General features: G+C 38.0%; 1 protein-coding gene across 1 annotated transcript in view; it reads left to right on the forward strand.

The window, feature by feature from the left end:
- Positions 1-10,611, forward strand: part of IFIH1 (interferon induced with helicase C domain 1) — a 52,612-nt gene extending 42,001 nt beyond the window's left edge. Inside the window, exons 11-16 of the mRNA XM_055291951.2 lie at positions 363-622; positions 3,404-3,553; positions 4,965-5,126; positions 9,413-9,603; positions 10,121-10,211; positions 10,311-10,611. Coding sequence (XP_055147926.1) covers positions 363-622; positions 3,404-3,553; positions 4,965-5,126; positions 9,413-9,603; positions 10,121-10,211; positions 10,311-10,490 — 1,034 coding nt within the window. The 3' untranslated portion in view covers positions 10,491-10,611. The remainder of the gene's footprint in view (positions 1-362; positions 623-3,403; positions 3,554-4,964; positions 5,127-9,412; positions 9,604-10,120; positions 10,212-10,310) is intronic.
- The last annotated feature ends 5,068 nt before the right edge of the window (positions 10,612-15,679 follow it).

Raw genomic sequence — 15,679 nt, forward strand, 5'->3', positions numbered from 1 at the left:
AAATCCCACTCAAATTGGAACTATTTCTAATGATATGACCAGATTAGCTACCAGTTGTATGATCACAGTCAGTCATTTGGTCATTCAGTTTTATTGTCAAGACAATTGTAATGAATTTATTTATTAAACCATCCTAATTATTAGATATAGTGCAAGATTGTAGATGAGCCACAATTCATGAAACCTTCTAGTGTAATTCGTTGTATGTTTTACTAATTTATACTTTCAAATAGTTTTTAAATTAATTAGTTTTTAATCAACAAAACTGTATATTTTTTGGTGTACAAAATGTTTGGTATATCTGTACATTGTGGAATGGCTAAATCAAGCTTGTTAACATATCATGTAATTATTTCTTAAAGAAAACAATAAAATGTTGAAAAGGCTGGCTGAAAACCCAGAATATGAAAATGAAAAGCTGACCAAATTAAGAAATACCATAATGGAGCAATATGCTAGGACTGAGGAATCAGCACGAGGAATAATATTTACAAAAACACGACAGAGTGCATATGCGCTTTCCCAGTGGATTACTGAAAATGAAAAATTTGCTGAAGTAGGAGTCAAAGCCCACCATTTGATTGGAGCTGGACACAGCAGTGAGTTCAAACCCATGACACAGGTATAAATATCCTTTTGGACTTCTTTCTCTTCTTTTCTTCTTCTCTTCTCTTCTCTTCTCTTCCCTTCTCTTCTCTTCTCTTCTCTTCTCTGTCTTCTCTTCTCTTCTCTTCTTTTTTTTCAGACGAGGCCTCACTCTGTCACTCAGGCTGAAGAGCAGTGGCATGATCAAGATTCACTGCACCCTTGACCTCCTAGGCTCAAGCAATCCTCCAGCCCCAGCCTCCTGAGCAGCTGGGACTCTAGGTGTGCACCACCACACCCAACTAATTTTTTAATCTTTTTTGTAGAAAAGGTGTCCCACTATGTTGCCCTGGCTTGTCTTAAACTCCTGGGCTCAAGTCATCCTTCTGCCTCTGCCTTCAAAAGTATTGGGATTATAGGCATGAGCCACTGCGCTCAGCCTGGACTTCTTTTCTTATGCTGTTATTACTCTTCTCAAATTGTTTTTAGTCTTTTTCTACCAATCCTCTCACCACCCACAAATACATTTACAGGATAAAACACTTGTTCTTGAAATAAAATCTAAGTCTAATAGCAATCAGATCTGTGGTTTTTCAGGGGTTAAGTGTTGTTTTAGGAGTCATTTTTCCCACATAATAATTGGAAGAACTTTGTAAGTTTCCCTTGCAAAAATGAGTGACATGTAAACTTAACAACAAAGTTCAGGAATGATTGCCATGTAGTATCAAGTGGAAAATTCAAACTCCAACAAAAATGTGTGCATTATAACTAGAACTATGCAAAATATGTTTACATAGAATGAGACCTATAGGGAAACTTGGAAAAACTAAGGAATTTGATACATTAGAGATTTGGGATTCTGATAAGTAGGTTTTCTGTTCCTTTTTAAGGTATTTTGTTTTATTTTGTTTACATGTTGCTTACTGTGGGCATAGTAAAAAACACTTGGTTAAGAAAAAAAGGCACTTGTAGACATTACAAGCATGCATGAAGCAATGATGTCTTGTTAGAGTAAAATATTCTTCTGAGGGCTAAAATCATATTGACCCTGAGTCTTTCTGGACAAATGGATACTTCCTTTCTATTATAGTTATCACTATTCAAGCCAGTGGAGCAAATTAATTCTGTTTCAGGGCTTGCTGGAAAAAAATTCTCGAAATGGTTCACTATAACTCTTTGTATACCCTCTACATGCACTCCTGTGAGCGTTGCCAATACAATTAAGGCCAGAGAAAGTACTGTTTTCCTTGGGTAACAAGTTTGCGTCCTTCTTTTTGATGAGATGTAGTTTGCTTTTTATGTTTTTCTTTTTGCCTTAGCTTCCAGAAAGCTAGCAGGCAAAACTCAAGTTCAGTCTCACAGCCTCCGTGTTGATTCTTATGAGTTCTGTTTTTAAATTTCTATTATATTAACTTTAGCGTTACGACTTTTATTGTAAGCGGGCTAAGCTTCTCTTTAAAAAGAGGTAGAGTGCAAATGAAAAGCCTATGTTCAAGCTACTTTCTGCTCCTTATTCATTTCAAACCTAGGGGCTGTGTGCCAAAATACAGAACATATTCCCTTCCTTCCCCACTCCTTGCATCCTCACCTTGTAAACTGGGGTGGACAAACTCCTTAGCAATGGTGTTAGGCATCTACGTGATGTGACTTGAAGATCTGACACTGTCTGGAATTTGTGTTATTAAAGTTACTCCTTCAAATTAAGACACAGGCATCTTCTGCTAAAATCCAATCCACGGACATGTAAGTTTTTATCGGGAGATGTGAGGGCAGGAGGGAAAAATTTTCAGAGAAGACTCAAGAGGCCTTTCTACAGGGTTCTCCGACAGTTAGGAGTAGGAGTCAAATAAGGACTCACGCTGCCTCTGAGAAGAAAGGGAAGGGGATGGAAGAACATATTTTTGGTCTGGCAGCTTTATTTTTGTTTAATGTATGGGGGCAATAGACAGTGTGGACGTGCACCAAATGCCAACTGGACCAACAGCTTTGATGAGAGTGGTTACGAAAATAAAGCCACATTGTCCATATCAAGCTAGGTTTGTGCTCACTCATTTCTCCCATGTAAGGATGAGAGGGCATATTTTAATTTATTTATATTGACTTTCAAAATTCAGAGTTTTTTCATTTGAAAATACTTTTAATTACAGTTGTATAACCTCTTCTTTCATTTTTATTTATATTGTCTCTTTGAATCGATAATATATTTACCTCATTCAAAATTAATAAGGCACAAGGCACACCACTGACCTCTAGTCTTCCAGCTCCCCTCCCTAGATGCAGCCGATGTTTTCAGTTTCTCTTGTGTCCTTTTAGGAATATTCCATAGCTTCTCACTCAAATGATTCTTAAAGTGACCAAATGCTTATACAGTGTGCATTTTCTCTGTGACTGAAAACAATATATCAAAGCATCTCTGCATCTTATCCTCTAAATATTGAAGATTCTGAAGTTAATGTAGTGGGGAAAAAAGCTCATTTTAGCTTCTGATTGTCATATCCTCTTCTCAACTGACAGCTCCTCCTTTCTTCCTCTGGAGTCGCCCATCAATTTATTTCCTTGGCATAAAATACGGTCTTCCCACCTCCAGACTGGATGATGGAAATATTTTTGTTATTGTGTGGTAATCCCAGATTGGAAATCAAATGTTGTCTCACCATTATGTCTTTGTTCAATGCCAAAAACAGATGGCAACAAATCCATGTATGATCTAATCCTTTGATTTACACTGACCAGTTGCAATTTATTATTTCTTCCTCTAATTAGAAGATTTTAATGTGTTTAGCATCACAAAATTTAATTTATTAAAATGTTTCTACAGAATGAACAAAAAGAAGTCATTAGTAAATTTCGCACTGGAAAAATAAATCTGCTTATCGCTACTACAGTGGCAGAAGAAGGTCTGGATATTAAAGAATGTAACATTGTTATCCGTTATGGTCTTGTCACCAATGAAATAGCCATGGTTCAGGTACATTCAGATACGTCTACTTACTATGTTAATTTTTTATTTGTGTGTTCCTATTTTAATTGCTTTCTTTTAGTTAAACAGCACAAAACATCTTTTTAGTTTTTAAAACAAAGCCTTTTTCCTGTTAAAAGAGCATTTTTAAATGCTGTGTGCTGTTTTCTTTCATATTGCTGTCAATTCATATGATAACCAGATACCTGTTGTATGTTTAAACAACAACTCCTCTTTGGCTATTTCTGTACCCTAAGGCTTTCCAGGACCATGACACTAGCCCCATTTGTAAGAGTCAAAAGCAGCCTCCTCATTCTTAGGATGTCTGTGAGCCCCCAGCTGGACCAGGAATCTAAAGTACACTGTCCCACCAATGTCTGATGAAGTAACATGCCCAAACCTGAGGGAGCCTTGCTGTTTCTGCATATTCTTCCCTTATTCTTTCCAATTTTCTGTATGTTTAGAAGTTTTTATGATAAAATGTTGGTTGGGGGCAGACTTATAAATGAAAAATAAATAAAAGAGTGAGATGTTCTGTTTTCATTCAGATTTCACTTTATCTCTTACCCACCTATGTTAATGGCATTATTGTAACCTTCTGTTGAGTAGGCATAGGTGTTATGCTGATTAATAGATATACTATTCTTCCTATAAAATTAACTAAAGGATTTTTAAAATAATTTAAATTGCATCCTTGAATAAAATGCAAGTCATAGAAGACTAAGATAACCAGACTGCCATCAAATTAGCAAATAATTTTATTTCAGGAGTTTATTTGTAAGTCAGTGATAAACTTAGTAATAAAACTTAGAATACATTTTTCCTTGAGGATAATTTTATAGTTGATAGGCTCCTGGGCCAGGCCACAGAAGTTTCTATTCGTTAAAATATACCTGAATATCAGTTTCTTAAAGAGGCTTGTAGAAAGTTATCACCATGTTAAATATGTTCCCATGGGAAAATGTGCTAAGAATGTAATGTAGGGTGCCAGAAACTGACCTGCCCTCTCATCAGCCCTAGTGTCAAGGTCAGAGATGACCCTTCTCTCCATTCATTCCTCCCAGCTTCCTACCAAGAAAGACGACTCCTCAGTCCAAGTCATTCATCATGGTTCTCATAGTTTGAGAGAGAAGCTCTGAGAGCAAAAAGCCTGGACAGGATGATATTATGTCATTGAGGCCTAACCATCATCACTCTAGAACACTTTTTCTGTATTAAAGCATATTATAAGTTTCAAAGAGCTGACTTACAAAGAATGGATTAATAACTAACTTTACTAACTTTACCCATTTGAAGACTGGCATGCTGAACAACCCAGTATAATTTCATTCTGAGCAATGAGTATCATTCCCAGAAAAAAACCAGGAGGATTTGTATCACAGCGTACCCTTTCATTTACTTGATTTATTTGTGTTTTCAGGCCCGTGGTCGAGCCAGAGCTGATGAGAGCACCTACGTCCTGGTTGCTCACAGCGGTTCAGGAGTTATCGAACGTGAGACAGTTAATGATTTCCGAGAGAAGATGATGTATAAAGCTATACATTGTGTTCAAAATATGAAACCAGAGGAGTATGCTCATAAGGTATTGTTGGCCACCTCTGAATTTGATTTTCGTTTAAAAATGGCGGCGTGTGGTTGCCATTGATATCTCTGTGACTCGTTCTCCAGACAAAAATTGTGCTGAATTATAAGTTTCTGTTTAGTGAACTATGCTTAATCCAGATTCACATGCAGAGAATCAAGATCTATGGTAGGGAGGAAATTATCGGGGAGCCATTGCTCATTCCAGTAAAACCAACCATAAATTTTGATAATATAAATTTAGGGTGCCTTGTTCCAGAAAGACTGCTGCAACTCACTGATTCAATCTAACATGGTTATTTTGGTTTGATCCAATTTGTTTGTAAAGGCACAGTTTTTTCATTTCAGAAATGTAGATGAAGGCCGGGCTCGGTGGCTCACGCTTGTAATCCCAGCACTTTGGGAGGCCGAGGCGGCTGGATCACAAGGTCAGGAGATCGAGACCACGGTGAAACCCCGTCTCTACTAAAAATACAAAAAATTAGCTGGGTGTGGTGGCGGGCGCCTGTAGTCCCAGCTACTCGGAGAGGCTGAGGCAGGAGAATGGCGTGAACCCGGGAGGCGGAGATTGCAGTGAGCTGAGATGGCGCCACCGCACTCCAGCCTGGGCGACAGAGCAAGATTCTGTCTCAAAAAAAAAAAAAAAGAAATGTAGATGAAACGCCTACTGTGTGCCAGGTAACATTATAGGAACAGCCAACAGAGGCAAACAAAACACATAAGACTCCTGCTGCACGAAGTTTATATTTCTAGTGTGTGCCTGGTGAGGTTTGGAGGACAGAAACAGTAAACAAACATTAGAAAACAAGAAATATAATATATCTAGATAAGTAAAGAGAATTAGAATAGGATGATATGAACCAACTGACTAGATGGATACTTTCTTTTTTTGGTAGTTTTTGAAATTCTTTTTTTTTTTTTATTATACTTTAAGTTCTAGGGTACATGTGCACAACGTGCAGGTTTGTTACATATGTATACATGTGCCATGTTGGTGTGCTGTACCCATTAACATGTCATTTACATTAGGTATTTCTCTTAATGCTATCCCTCCCCCCTCCCCCCACCCCATGACAGGCCCTGGTGTGTAATGTTCCCTGCCCTGTGTCCAAGTGTTCTCATTGTTCAATTCCCACCTATGAGTGAGAACATGTGGTGTTTGGTTTTCTGTCCTTGTGATAGTTTGCTCAGAATGACGGTTTTCAGTTTCATCCATGTCCCTACAAAGGACATGAACTCATTCTTTTTTAAGGCTGCATAGACTAGATGGATACTTTCAATTGGGTGCTTGAGGAAGGTCTCTCTTAGAAGGAGTGACACGGAAGCTGCATCTGAATGATAAGAAAATACAGAATATGTCATCTAGCTACATCTCAATTTACTAACACACAGTTATTTGAGTTGTGCAAAGGAATGCAGTGAAGAAAGAATGTATTTCTATAGTATTTCAGGAAATCCCCCATACCACTGAATTAAAAACTGTAACTACTATAATAGCAAACAATCCATTTAGAAGAAAATTCACACCCTTGCATATGGGTGTGAATGTTAGTTTCTTAACATTGGAATTGGCTCTACCTTAAATAGAGTTTCACTAAAGGGATGCTTTCAAATTGGTGTGCATTGCTATTACCAACTCCAAGGTTTCCTGACCGGGTTTCTGCACAGACCTTTATTTTAAAACCCCTTTAAATACAAGGCAAAGCAAATATTTTAGAGTATCAAATCAAACTTTTGTCACCAAATTATGCCACTGGAAAGTTACTGTCTCCCAGTTAATGTCCTAAGAGAATTAATCAACTAGATGTTTACAAAGACTGATGTTTTAAGAGTAGTTTTTTTGGGGTCAACACTAGGACCAATCTCTGGAGTTTAAGGGTCAAACTCTTCCAGATTCTTTAGAATAAGACTCTGTGCCTTTGGGGGCCCCAGAATGGAATATATTTTTAGGTCTCCTTTGGCCAAGAAACCTGCCCTCCCAAAACTACTTCAGGTAGATGAACTTAGAGTAGGAGTGGCAATGGGGAAGGAGGGGTACATGCCACCAGTAATCTGTTCAAAGCCTGTAGAAAACATTGCTACTGGGAAGATGTTTACTTGCTTCTAATTTGAGCATCTTTCTCAACACAATCTTCAGACAACCACTAATGAATGATGAGAATTGACAGATAAGATGAAATCTTTCTTCCATGTCATAAACACAGTTTATGCATAACGGAGCTTCTTAAAATTAAATCAGACTTCTAGGAGCAAGTTTTTCTCTAACAGTAATGTTTCTCTAACATAAGTGTTTTTCTCTAGCATTGATTCAATTTCTTTGCTACATTATTACACTTTATTTGGACTTAGGCTGATTGTAGCTGTGCCTCCTGTATATTTATTATGAGTTCTTTTTTTGTTTGTTTACCCCTCTAGTTACTTCAAATTCCTTTACTATTTCAGAGTTAGTCTTTTAGCTTCTGATGTCCCGATTACAAATCCGTACACTTACCTCGGCTTTATTTTTTTTCTGACTCATTCATACACATTTCTTAATTCCCACATGTATGTGATCCTATAATTACCTTATCAGCTCATTGAACTGTAAATGTCTTATAAAAGTAACCTATTAAAACTTTTAGGGAAAAATATTTCAATGTATTTTTTTGCTATAATTTACATAGGAAATTAATCTTGGTACTTGTCTGATTAATCTATTATATAGCCTCCAAGCTTGCTTGCAAGGTTTTATTCTCTTTTCTATGCTATATATGGCTGCCTTGAAGGGAGATCTAAAATGTAGAGTTAGGAGCCAAAGAGATGGGCTTTGTTCAACTGCACTGATGACTTACTTTTACTGAAAATTTCTCCCTCGGTCTTAAAGAAAACAATTAATTCCTCCATAATTTAATATAAACATATCATCTATGAGAGGTCAGTTTGGAGGTAAATTATTCAAGAACCAGATTTTTCTACCGTGAAGTTGTGTTGGTATAAACACTGGTCAGTCCCTATGTCAACTTTCATATGTTACATAAACTAGATTATTTCCATTATAAAATAAGTGCTGCTGCTAGTCACAGAGCCTAGAATAAAGAGGTTTATGGGCATAGTCTCTCACATAAGGAATCTAGGCAGTATTGGCTCCTTGATGTTATGAGGAATCCAGCCCTTTTCTCTCCGTTTCATGTTGTTATAGCATTGGGCTTTCATTCTCATGGTCGAAGATGGCTTTTAGAATTTCAGCTGCCACATCCTCATTCTAGGCAGGAAGTAAGAAAAGAATGGAAAGGGCGAAAGGTACACATGCCAGCTATCTAATTTTTAAGAAGATTTTCTGAAAATTCCACTCAACAGCTTTTTACATGTCACTGACTGCTGGTTTGGAAATGTAGTCATTTAGCTAGCATATTTCCACCCAGAATAAAATTATGGCTCTGTGAGGAAAAATGGACACTGAATGAAAAACTAGTAGTTTCTGCTACAAATGTGTAAAGAGTAGACTGATTAAGATGGTGAAGGGTCTGAAAATTATAAAGCATGAAAAAGGATTAAATGAATTTGGGTGCTTAGCATAGATTAGAGAAGACTTTAGTAATGTAATAACAGTGTTTAGTAAAGAGATTCTATGTGGAAGGAAGTTTAGACCTATTTTATGGAACAGAATTAAAACAAATGGGTAGGCCGGGGCAGTGGCTCACACCTGTAATCCCAGCAATTTGAGAGGCTGAGACAGGTGGATCACTGAGATCAAGAGTTTGAGACCAGCCTGGGCAACATTGCAAAACTCCATCTCCACTAAAAATACAAAAATTAGCTGAGCATGGTGGCAGGTGCCTGGAATCCCAGCTACTCGGGAGGCTAAGGCAGAAGAATCCCTTGAACCCAGGAGATGGAGGTTGCAGTGACCCGAGATAGTACCACCACACTCCAGCCTGGGCAGCAGAGCAAGACTCCATCTCAATAAATAAATAAATAAATAAATAAATAAATAAATAAATAACAAATGGATAGGCTAGACAGAGAATTTTTGTTGAATATTGCTAAGGACTTTCTCACAATAGAACTTTTCTGAAATGGAATGGGCTACTTTTTGAACACCTGAAGATTACACATTTTCATGGTTACAGGAGATGATTATATACCAAATTCTTTGGGGGGTCATTACCTCATTATTTTTATGTCCTAGACCATGAGCTAAGTGTGTATTTTCACAACTAAGACATCCAAATTTCAGGAGACTTACTTCTATGAAACTGAAAAGAGAAAACAAACCTGAAACCACTAACTATTCCTTTCTCTGTCCAGATTTTGGAATTACAGATGCAAAGTATAATGGAAAAGAAAATGAAAACCAAGAGAAGTATTGCCAAGCATTACAAGAATAACCCATCACTAATAACTTTCCTTTGCAAAAACTGCAGTGTGCTAGCCTGTTCTGGGGAAGATATCCACGTAATTGAGAAAATGCATCATGTCAATATGACCCCAGAATTCAAGTGAGTCCAGAAAGACCCATTTTTAAATTTTTCCACAAGGGGTGAAGCAGGTTGCATTGTAAATGTTCTTTCAAAATAGTGCAAATGAGATTCATTTATTTTACAACTTCCTCTCCTTTAGCCTCTGAATTATATTCCTATTTTAAATGTCTATGTTTTAAATAAACTGCACTGGGGCAGGAAAAGAGAAGTGTAAGAACCAAAGCCATTTTGATCCAAGGCACGTATTTTCGTATGCTCATCATTTGTTCTCAAATTTTTGAACAACTAAAGTCAAGTTAATATAACCAAAAGACTTGAAAGAAGTTATGAAAGGCAACATGCCCCTTGAGAGGTATGTGTAGAAGAGAAGCATTGCCTTAGTTGCCCTAACAAGCCTGGGAAGCAGGAGGGAAGGAAGGAATGCCGTGTAGAATACCACAGGCATGTGGATGAGCTCCAGGTCCAATAACCCATGAACCACACATTGGTATTTTGTCAGTTCTCTGTGATGATTCTTTCTCTTTGATACTTATAGGGAACTTTACATTGTAAGAGAAAACAAAGCACTGCAAAAGAAGTGTGCCGACTATCAAATAAATGGTGAAATCATCTGCAAATGTGGCCAGGTGAGTAAATTGCTATGGGCCAGATTTTACTTTAGTCAACAGGAATGTTTAATTACATGTGCATTTAATTTTCCTCTTGCTCTTGCTTTTGTTTTCCAGGCTTGGGGAACAATGATGGTGCACAAAGGCTTAGATTTGCCTTGTCTCAAAATAAGGAATTTTGTAGTGGTTTTCAAAAATAATTCAACAAAGAAACAATACAAAAAGTGGGTAGAATTACCTATCACATTTCCCAATCTTGACTATTCAGAATGCTGTTTATTTAGTGATGAGGATTAGCACTTGATTGAAGATTCTTTTAAAATACTATCAGTTAAACATTTAATACGATTATGATTAATGTATTCATTATGCTACAGAACTGACATAAGAATCAATAAAATGATTGTTTTACTCTGCATTTAACTCTTTTTAAGAACACAGTATATTATGCATTATCCATCTTATTGTTGGGCAGGGGTAAGGAAAATCTACCAATAATTCTCATTAGTGTGGAGCATTATAGTCCTGTGGAAAGAACGCTGAAGTACAAATGAGAATCCAAAGTACCAGTCTCAGGTCTGTCACTAATTTTCAGAATAAAATTAGGCAAATCAGTTCATCTTTATGAACCAGTCTCCTTATCGATGAAATGGTCATAACATTCTCTGGTTTTACTTTTTATTAATTTTCTATTGCTCTATAACAGATTGCCACAAATGTAGTGGCTTAAAGTAACAATCATTAATATAACACATGTCCTGTTGGTCAGAAGGGCAGGGTTCTCTGCTCAGGGTCTCACAAAATTGAAATTGAGGTGTCAGCCAGACTGTGTTCTCATCTGGAGGCACTGGGGAAAGAATCCACTTCCAAGTTCATTCAGAGTTTTGGCAGAGTTTGTTTCCTTGCAGCTAGCTGTCTGACTAGGATGGCTGTTTTGCTGTCTGTCCACTGGGGATCGCTCTCAGCTCCAGCAATGCCCCTACCACACAGCATGCTCAAGGCTCTTTCCCAGCACAGGTATTTGCTTCTTCATGGTCAGAAGAAGAATCTCTCTCTCAAGTCTGCTCAGATGGAGTCTTAGATAGGTTAACTGTAACCATAGAAGTGACTGTCTCATCATATCCGTAGGTCCTGCCCACACTCACCACAAGGGGATTATTCAGGGAATCACCCCAGCCAGTGGGAGTCGTGGGGACCATCTGAGAGCTTTGCCTCCTACATCACTTGCCCAGTCTTTGCAACTAAATGATATCATAGGAAAGCACTTTAAAATCTATGAAGTACCATTAAAGACTGGTTAAGAAGCAGCATCAAGTAGCTTAAGGCTTCCTTCCTAGGCCTTCCCTTCCACAAACATAACACTATGTTGCATAACTACCTAATGACAGAGTAGTGGCTAAATCCAGGCTGACCATTAATGCCAACAAGATTACTCGTGTCCCTGGACAGCCGTTCACCTCCCACTCTAGGATTCACACTGGAGTTAGCAGGGAGCAGATGCTGAGTGTTGCTAGAGAATAAAGAGAAAAATGTCTGTCTCTGCCCCTCCCAGAACACTACGGACAATTCTCCCAGTAGAAAAGCAGGCTCTTTTGACAAGGAAGAGCCGCATGATTCAGACAGAAGCCACAATTGACCATTTTAACCAAAACTTAGCAAGTCTCACAGATGGCTTGCTCCAAGGGAACAGTTACCTCCTGTGACTAAGAAGAAACAAAATGTTGGAGGGTGTGAAAAGAACATTCTTCTGAAGCTTTGATGGATTAATTGAGTTGATATTACAGTAGTTTTGAATCTTTCCTTGATAATGCCTAATCAGAGATGAATATTAACCAATGAGATATCTTGGGTATACAGGAGGACAAAAGAAGACACGCATAATTGATGGTTTTCTTAAAATACTTTTTTAAACTCCAGCTGACTCCATTTAAAGTATTGCTGTCTTCTAGAATGTTTTGGAAACTATGCAAGAAACCAAATGCATAAAATAGCTAAATGTACTACTGTAACATATGTAGACTGTTTTTGAGGTGTCAACAAATATCAGGTTTTTTCATCTATGTTTTTCAGTAACTTTTTTCAATTAAAAAAGTGTTATTTCTACTTTAAAGTTTTAAAATACATGTTTCAAATAGTGTGAAACTTAATATGTGATGGTACCTGAAAACTTGAACTATGGTGCATATGTTTCATTCAGAAAATAACGATGATTATTGCAGCATTTCAGCTGATTGTTACTGAACAGTTCAATACCCATGATATTTTAGGGTCACTTACAGAATATGTTAGACATCAGCCTGTGAGTTAGAATGCCTGAGTTTTAGTCTCCATAAGACCTTCGGCCAGACCCAGTGGCTCACGCCTGTAATCCCAACACTTTGGGAGGCTGAGACGGATGGATCACTTGAGGTCTGGAGTTCAACACCAGCTGGCCAACATGGTGAAAAGCCATCTCTACTAAAATACAAAAATTAGTGGTAGCAGGCACCTGTAAACCCAGCTAATCAGGAGGCTGAGGCAGAAGAATCGCTTGAACCCAGGAGGCGGAGGTGGTGGTGAGCTGAAATTGTGCCACTGCACTCCAGCCTGAGTGAAAGAAGGAGACTCCGCATCAAAAAAAAGAAAGACCTTCAACCAGTGGGTAACTTTGAGCAACCTTAGTTCACAGTGTTCCCTCTCCTGGCAAATGAGAGATTGGAATAGATAATATCAAAGGTCCCTTACAACTATAGCATCCTCATAGTTCCATGCTTCCGGCCCACTTCCCGCTTTCATTTTGAGACCTTGTCCAATGACTTGTAGTAATATCAACCATGGGCTAAATACCTGCTCAGTACAATACATATTGAAATGTAGCTCATGTATGTTAAAAGGCATTGTAAGGATCTCACAGAACAGGTACCCTGTCTGGAGTCATTTGTCTTAAGGCAGTTTCAAAAGGCCCAAAAGTGTCAGGAAATTATACAACAAGTATTTTCAAACCAAGAGATTATTGGCAGACCTGGTGGATAAGAAATATAAATCATAATCCTAAAAGTTTGATATCATTTCAGACCATATGAAATTAAAATACAGCAACTTAGAGTTTATGTAAATATCTTGAATGTAAGGCATTGATTATGGCAACACAAACATAAATAATAAATGATTTTCCAAAGGATGATTAATTAGTGCATGTCACAGGTAATTGTTGAAAGTGAGTAATGCTATAGATTCCTCTCTGCAATCTAATAGTCCCTACGGCAGAGTGTTATGCCTTAGAGAAAAGAATTCTGGGGTTTTCAATTCAGTTGACCATAAAGCCAAAGAGGACTGGAGTTTCTCTTATTGTTGCTTTTAAGATTTGAGAGACTCTTCCATTTGTTTGTATCCTCTTTTATTTCATTGAGCAGTGGTTTGTAGTTCTCCTTGAAGAGGTCCTTCACATCCCTTGTAAGTTGGATTCCTAGGTATTTTATTCTCTTTGAAGCCATGCTCATGGGTTGGAAGAATCAATATCGTGAAAATGGCCATACTGCCCAAGGTAATTTATAGATTCAATGCCATCCCCATCAAGCTACCAGTGACTTTCTTCACAGAATTGGAAAAAACTACTTTAAAGTTCATATGGAACCAAAAAAGAGCCCGCATCGCCAAGTCAATCCTAAGCCAAAAGAACAAAGCTGGAGGCATCACGCTACCTGACTTTAAACTATACTACAAGGCTACAGTAGCCAAAACAGCATGGTACTGCTACCACAACAGAGACATAGATCAATGGAACAGAACAGAGCCCTCAGAAATGATGCTGCATAGCTACAACTATCTGATCTTTGACAAACCTGACAAAAACAAGAAATGGGGAAAGGATTCCCTATTTAATAAATGGTGCTGGGAAAACTGGCTAGCCATATGTAGAAAGCTGCAACTGGATCCCTTCCTTACACCTTATACAAAAATTAATTCAAGATGGATTAAAGACTTATATGTTAGACCTAAAACCATTAAAATCCTACAAGAAAACCTAGGCAATACCATTCAGGACATAGGCGTGGGCAAGGACTTCATGTCTAAAACACCAAAAGCAATGGTAACAAAAGCCAAAATTGACAAATGGGATCTCATTAAACTAAAGAGCTTCTGCACAGCAAAAGAAACTATCATCCGAGTGAACAGACAACCTACAGAATGGGAGAAAATTTTTGCAACCTACTCATCTGACAAAGGGCTAATATCCAGAATCTACAATGAACTCAAACAAATTTACAAGAAAAAAACAAACAACCCCATCAAAAAGTGGGCAGAGGACATGAACAGACACTTCTCAAAAGAAGACATTTATGCAGCCAAAAAACACATGAAGAAATGCTCCTCATCACTGGCCATCAGAGAAATGCAAATCAAAACCACAGTGAGATACCATCTCACACCAGTTAGATACCATCTCACACCAGTTAGAATGGCCATCATTAAAAAATCTGGAAACAACAGGTGCTGGAGAGGATGTGGAGAAATAGGAACACTTTTACACTGTTGGTGGGACTGTAAACTAGTTCAACCATTGTGGAAGTCAGTGTGGCAATTCCTCAGGGATCTCGAACTAGAAATACCATTTGACCCAGCCATCCCATTACTGGGTATATACCCAAAGGACTATAAATCATGCTGCTATAAAGACACATGCACACGTATGTTTATTGCGGCACTATTCACAATAGCAAAGAGTTGGAACCAACCCAAATGTCCAACAACGATAGACTGGATTAAGAAAATGTGGCACATATACACCATGGAATACTATGCAGCCATAAAAAATGATGAGTTCGTGTCCTTTGTAGGGACATGGATGAAACTGGAAAACATCATTCTCAGTAAACTATCGCAAGGACAAAAAACCAAACACCGCATGTTCTCACTCATAGGTGGGAACTGAACAGTGAGAACTCATGGACACAGGAAGGGGAACATCACACTCCGGGGACTGTTGTGGGGTGGGGGGAGGGGGGAGGGACAGCATTAGGAGATACACCTAATGCTAAATGACGAGTTAATGGGTGCAGGAAATCAGCATGGCACATGGATACATATGTAACAAACCTGCACATTGTGCACATGTACCCTAAAACCCTAAAGTATAATAAAAAAATAAAAAAATAAAAAAACAAAAAAAAAAAACAAAAAAAAAGATTTGAGAGACTCAAACACACATATGTGCCAATGGGGAACAATAATAGAGAGTGATAAAATATTAGCATTGTCCAACTCCAAAATAAACTGCTTATCGGGTATTACTGATACATTCTACCAAATGTTCTTGCTATAGTCTTTTCTGGTCTCCCTTATCCTTTCTCAAATGAGTGCCTCCACACATGGTTAGAAGTTATTCTTTGCCAACTCTTCAGCAGACACCCTTTATGGTCTTCAAACACAAAACCCAAATGTCACTTCCCAGAATCTAGCACGTTCACATTTTCTAAACTGGAATGGACAGAAATGTATGGAAGGTA

The sequence above is a fragment of the Symphalangus syndactylus genome, chromosome 9 (assembly GCF_028878055.3).
Source record: "Symphalangus syndactylus isolate Jambi chromosome 9, NHGRI_mSymSyn1-v2.1_pri, whole genome shotgun sequence".
Taxonomy (NCBI): Eukaryota; Metazoa; Chordata; class Mammalia; order Primates; family Hylobatidae; genus Symphalangus; species Symphalangus syndactylus.